At 42.6% G+C, this 6542-nt stretch overlaps 1 protein-coding gene across 1 annotated transcript in view; it reads right to left on the minus strand.

Moving 5' to 3' along the window:
- Positions 1-6542, minus strand: part of EXD1 (exonuclease 3'-5' domain containing 1) — a 57995-nt gene that overhangs the window by 5898 nt on the left and 45555 nt on the right. Inside the window, exons 8-11 of the mRNA XM_011956677.1 lie at positions 6129-6233; positions 5971-6051; positions 1891-2034; positions 443-634 (exon numbers count right to left, since the gene is read on the minus strand). Coding sequence (XP_011812067.1) covers positions 443-634; positions 1891-2034; positions 5971-6051; positions 6129-6233 — 522 coding nt within the window. The remainder of the gene's footprint in view (positions 1-442; positions 635-1890; positions 2035-5970; positions 6052-6128; positions 6234-6542) is intronic.

Consider the following 6542-nt stretch of genomic DNA (forward strand, 5'->3'; position numbering starts at 1 on the left):
TACTAAAAATACAAAAATTAGCCAGGCGTGGTGGCAGGTGCCTGTAATCCCAGCTATTCAGGAGGCTGAGGCAGGAGAATTGCTGGAACCTAAGAGGTGGAGTTTTCAGTGAGCTGAGATCACATCATTGTACTCCAGCCTGGGTGACAGAGTGAGACTCCGTCTCAAAAAAATAAATAAATAAAATAAAATAAAAATTAAAAAAAAGATGGAAATATTAAACTTACCCATTCATAGATAGAAATATTTCCTGGAAACCTAACTTAATATTATAAAAAGGTGAGGGAATGGATCATGCCCAAGCTGTTGTCCCTTCAAGAGTATTTATCACCAAGTTGGCCCCATAAAAACTATTGCAGCTATGAAGAAAGGGTGTCACTGTGTCTGCCTTCCTTGAGAAGAAGGCAGAAAGGAGGTCCTGAAGACAGACAGCTGCACCTACCTTGGTGCCTCCAAGCCGGTCTGCAGACCCTTCACGATACGTGTTTAGGTAACCATCCACCAGGGTGGTTAGGTCAGACATCATCTCATCTAGGAGTGCCAAGCGAAGGGGTAACAGGTAGGTAGCTTCCAGGGCCAAAATTTTCAGTAAAGAGGTTGACACAGGTCGGATGAACCATACTTCTGGATTTTCCTGGAGACAATAAAACAGTTTCCTCTGAATAGTAAGCAAAATTTTAAAGAAAATAACTGTTTAAGGTCAGGCGCAGTGGCTCGTGCCTGTAATCCCAGCACTTTGGGAGGCTGAGATGGGTGGATCACAAGGTCAAGACATAGAGACCATCCTGGCTAACATGGTGAAACCCCATCTCTACTAAAAATGCAAAAATTAGCCAGGTGTGGTGGCACGCGCCTGTAGTCTCAGCTACTCAGGAGGCTGAGACAGGAGAATCGCTTTAACCTGGGAGGCAGAGGTTGCAGTGAGCTGAGATCGCCCCACGGCACTCCAGCCTAGTGACAGAGTGAGACTCAAGAAAAGAACTGTTTAAAGTGTTGCTTAATTTAAGACACTATTGTTTTCTTCTATTATTACCTTCTATTTTCACACTATTGATAGCCTTTGAGCATACACATGCTTTGCACACATATTCCTACATTAACAGTGTGTGTGTAACAGAGAAAGAGAGGGGTAGAGGTTGGTCAATCAAGACTTCTCAAAGCCAGAGGCAGCAAACTTGATTATGTGAACAGAACTGCAGCCAATACAATTATGCCCTAAGTTTGCATGCAAGGATGTCAGAAGCTAAAGAAAATTTACTTTACTTTGGGAGAAATAACTAGGGTGACTTTGGTTCCATTGCCTTGATCCAAATTCTCACAAAAATTTCCCCCTTGTCCCAGCTAGAAAATTTATTTAAAAGTGCTTATTTAATGTATTTATTTATTATTTTTTGAGACGGAGTCTCACTGTGTTGCCCAGGCTGGAATGCAGTGGCACGATCTCAGCTCACTGCAATGTCCGCTGCCCCCGCCCCCAACTCCTGCCTCAGCTTCCTGAGTGACTGAGATTACAGACGCCTGCCACCATGCCCAGTTAATTTTTGTATTTTTAGTAGAGATGAGATTTCACCATGTTAGTCAGGCTGGTCTTGAACTCCTGACCTCAGGTGATCTGCCCGCCTCGGCCTCCCAAAGTGCTGGGATTACAGGCGTGAGCCACTGAGCCGGGCCTAAGAATGCTTTTTAATTGATAGCCAGCAAATCTGGATCCTGGCTTTTATCCACTTGAGACTAGATATAAACTGTTCCCATTTGGCACAGTTAAGATTTTGGCAATGTTCATATGATTACATGGCAGCTGTCATTTTTCTATATAACAGGCTGATAATACTGCTCAGAAAACACTTGAAAAAAAAGATAATGTCATACATGACATCCTTTAACACTCACCTGAATCAGTTTTTGTCTCTTTTCTAGAAAGGAGAGATATTTAGGGGCTACTTTAAGGTGTTTGATTAAACTCTCCTGCAAAGTAGTGATGCAGTTTGGAAGATAGCCACCCGTTTCCATGGAAAACTGAAGTACATCTGCTACCTGTGGTATTTTAAAAAGACAAACAGAGTAGTTGAATATATACAGAGAGCTATCTCATGCCAGAAATATATTTAGAGAAATGTCTAAATAACATTTTCCCCAAGGACCCACACAATAGACCATGTCATCAGGAAATTTAAAGTTGTTCAGTCAACTTATTCTGAAAAATGGGGGGAAAAAAAAAACCGGAATAAAAGCTCAATTTCTTTTTTTTTTTTTTCCTTTGAGGTGGAGTCTTGCTCTGTCACCCAGGCTGGAGTGCAGTGGTGTGATCTCAGCTCACTGCAACCCCCACCTTCCAGGTTCAAGTGATTTTCCTGCCTCAGCCTCCCAAGTAGCTGGGACTACAGGTGCGAGCAATGACGCCTGGCTAATTTTCAACTTTTTTTTTTTTAGAGACAGGGTCTTGCTATGTTGTCCAGGCTGGAGTGCAGTGGCTATTCACAGGCAGGATTCCACTACTGATGAACACAGGGGTTCTGACCTGTTCCATGTCTGACCTGGGCTCGTTCGCCCTTACTTAGGCAACCTGGTGGTTTTCCCTGCTCCTGGGAGGTCACCACATTGATGCCAATCTTAGTACAGGCATCCAATCAGCACAGCGCCCTACAGTACAAAACTCCTTAGCTCAAGCAATCCTCCCACTTCAGCCTCCATAGTAACCATGACTACAGGTACAAGCCATCACACCCAGCAACCCAACTTTACTGTGTTCTTATCTACTTTCTTTTTTCTTTTCCTGAGACGGGTCTTCCTCTGTCGCCCAGAGCTGGAGTGCAATGGTGCGATCTCAGCTCACTGCAACCTCCACCTCCTGGATTCAAGCAATTATCCTGCCTCAGCCTCCTGAGTAGCTGTGATTACAGGTGTACGCCACCATGCCTGGATAATTTTTGTATTTTTACCAGGGTTTCACCATGTTGGCCAGGATAGTCTTGATCTCTTGACCTTGCGATCCGCCCACCTTGGGTTCCCAAAGTGTTGGGATTACAGGCATGAACCACTGCGCCAGGCCTTTTTTTTTTTTCTTTTTTGATATAGGGTCTTGCTCTATCTCCCAGGCTGGAGTACAATGCCACAATTATGGCTCATTGCAGCCTCAATCTTCCAGGTTCAAGGGATCCTCCCACCTCAGCCTCCAAGTAGCTAGGACTACAGGCACATCCCACTACGCCTGGCTAGTATTCTTAAAATTTTTTGTAGAGACAGGGTCTCGCTACATTGTTCAGGCTGATCTCAAATTCCTGGGCTCAAGCAATCCTCCTGTCTCCGCCTCCCAAAGTCTTGGGATTACAGGCGTGAGCCACTGCACCTAATGTTTTATTTTTTTCTCCTTGTTTTATAATACCTGCCTGCCTTCTGGTTGTTTATTAGTCTTTGTTACCCTTTAGGGAATGAAGAAAGGAAGATAAAATTCAAGAATTATGTTTAGTGGGCTGAGAATGCATTCCTATAGTCCCAGCGAGTTGGGAGCCGAACCAGGAGGATCTCTTGAGCTCAGGAGTTCGGGGCCAGCATGGGCAACATAGTGAGACTCTGTTTCTGGGGGGAAAACAAATGGGCCTGGCATGTTGGCTCACACCTGTAATTCCAGCACTTTGGGAAGCCAAGGACTGTTTGAGGTCGGGAGTTCAAGACCAGCCAGGACAACATAGAGAGATCCCATACATTAAAACCAAATTAAAAATCAGCCAGGCATGGTGGTGTGTGCCTGTAGTCGCAGCTACTTGGGAGGCTGAAGTAGGAGGATGGCTTGAGCCCAGGACTTTGAGGCCACACTAGCAGAGAGCTATGATCATGCCACTGCACTCCAGCCTGGGCAACAGAGCCAGACCTTGTCTCAAAAAAAAAAAAAATTACTTTTATTATCTACTGGTAACCAGGAAAATTTTGTAAGAAAACCTAATAAAATAAATAATTAAAAGTATTTATCTGTGTGTGGTAGGCTGGCCAACAGCCCCCAAAGATAACTACTTCACAAGCACTGGAACCTGTGAATGTTATCTTACATGCAAACGGGACTTTGCAGCTGAGATTAAGTTAAGGATTTTGAAATGAGATTATCCTGAATTACCCAGGTAGTCCCTAAATGGAATGACAAGTGATTTTTTTTTTTTTTTTTTTTGTGGCACAGAGTCTCGCTCTGTCACCCAGGCTGGAGCGCAGTGGTGCGATCTCGGCTCACTGCAAGTGCTGCTTCCTGGGTTCACACCATTCTCCTGCCTCAGCCTTCCGAGTAGCTGGAACTACAGGCGCCTGCCACCACCACGACTGGCTAATTTTTTGTATTTTTAGTAGAGATGAGGTTTCACCGTGTTAGCCAGGATGGTCTCGATCTCCTGAACTCATGATCCACCTGCCTCGGCCTCCCAAAGTGCTGGGACTACAGGCGTGAGCCACTGTGCCTGGCCTGACAAGTGATTTTTTTTTAAGAGTGAGGCAGAAGGAGGTTTTACTACAGTCAGAGGAGAAGGTGATGTGATGACGGAAGCAGGGATTACAGTGATGCACTTTGAAAATGGAGGAAGGGGCTACAAGCCAAGGAATACAAGTGGCCACTAGAAGCTGAAAAAGGCAAGAAAACTCACTCTCTCTTCAGAAGAGCCTCTAGAATAAACCAGCCCTGCAAGACACCTTGACTTTAGCCTAGTGAAAATGATTCAAGATTTCTGACCCCTAAAATAATAAAATAATAAATTTGCATTGTTTTGGGCCACTAAATTTGTGGTGATTCGTCACAGCAGCAATAAGAAACTAATACACTGTTATAGAAAAACAAATTAGTGAAAATTCTGCTTCTTGGACTATGTAACTCTGAAAAGAAAAACATGAACAGATATGCCAAGGTCTTCATTAGACAATACATATAAGATCTAATCAAGAAGCCTAATGTCCTCAAGGAAACAAACAGCAATTACGTTAGATTTTGGAGTAAGCATAAAAGCAATCCCTACTAAGTGAAACATCCTGAAAGAAGGCACAAAGGAACAGGTAAGTGAGAAATGGCAGCAAATTCATAATGACTAGATATATAAACAGAAAAAGTGAACCAAATATAGTAACATAAAATTGAACTTTTAGAGATTGCTGCTCAAAAATAATTGGCCAACTCATTAGTTCAATTTCTCTCCAAAGGCTCTAAGCTTGTGTAATCAAGATTTCCCTTTCCTGTCATTAACCTAAAAGACTAGAAGAATCTGAAGAAAACATAATTAAAACTAGTGGTTTTACTGCTCTCACAGTCAAACCAGAAACTCAGATCAGCTCTAAGAGCTAGTAGAGGTTCATGCCTTTACTTGGGTGGCTAAGGCAAGAGGATGGCTTGAGAGCAAGAGTTTGAGACTAGCCTGGGCAACACAGTAAGACTCTACTTCTAAATAATAATAATAACAATAACAACAACAATAATGGCTAGTAAAATCTAGGGATTTATCATTTCTCTAAGGTTCCCTAGATGACAAATTATATCACTTCAGGCTATTTGGGGCCCACATAGATTTGGGGGGAGGCATACGTAGGATGACCTGTACCCCTGAGCTAGATGTCAGCTTGCCTTAATTGTTACATATGTGGTAAACGCAGATATGTGATTGTTCATCTCACACTATGTCTCCCATGTCAGGCTTCTGAATGATCCCTAAATTGCTCAAGTTTCTGAATGCTATGGAGTATGAATCTTGCTTCTTATTTGACAAATTCTGGAGCAAAATGAGGAAAACATCTTTATAAATAATTTTAAGCAACTTTTCTGCAGTGCTTTTATAGTACACCAAATGTTCTCACGTATTGTACAAACATTTTACATGAAAAGTGAGCAGAAACGGAGCATGAAAAAAAAAATTTAAAAAGACTTTCACTCATCAGATGACCAGATGAGCCTTTTTATCTACAGGAGCTGCATATAATGGTTTGAATCCAGTGCTTCCCTTCATGTACCTGTGTGTCAAAGACATTATTCAGCAAAATTCCATATTGATGAGAGAGGCAATCAGAAAGCCAACGACAATCATGGATAACCTAAGGAATCAGAAGGGAACAGTCATTAGAACCTGGCTGCTAATCTTAATAGCACAGGAATTGGTTTATATACTTACCTTCAAAATTCTCTTGTCTTCTAATATCATCTGAAGTCCATTGTTGAAAGCTTGACTTCCCAGAAGGAAAATGTCAAATAAGTAAACTCGGCAATTTGTGGCCACCTACAATAGACCATCCAGACACACATCTACAATAGACCATCCAGACACACATATCATAGGATAAGACAGAACTGAGGAAGGGAAATTTGAGGATGAAGAGTAAAAGACGTGTGATAAAATATCTAACATCCTCACTTTATTTGTTTATTTATTTAGAGACAAAGTTTTGCTCTGTTGCCCGGGCTGGAGTGCATCGGCACACTCACGGCTCACTGCAACCTCCACCTCCTGGATTCAAGCAATTCTCCTGCCTCGGCCTCCCAAGTAGCTGGGATTACAGGCATGCGGCACCAAATCCAGATAATTTTT

This window comes from Colobus angolensis, unplaced genomic scaffold, assembly GCF_000951035.1.
Source record: "Colobus angolensis palliatus isolate OR3802 unplaced genomic scaffold, Cang.pa_1.0 Scaffold420, whole genome shotgun sequence".
In the NCBI taxonomy this organism is placed as follows: domain Eukaryota; kingdom Metazoa; phylum Chordata; class Mammalia; order Primates; family Cercopithecidae; genus Colobus; species Colobus angolensis.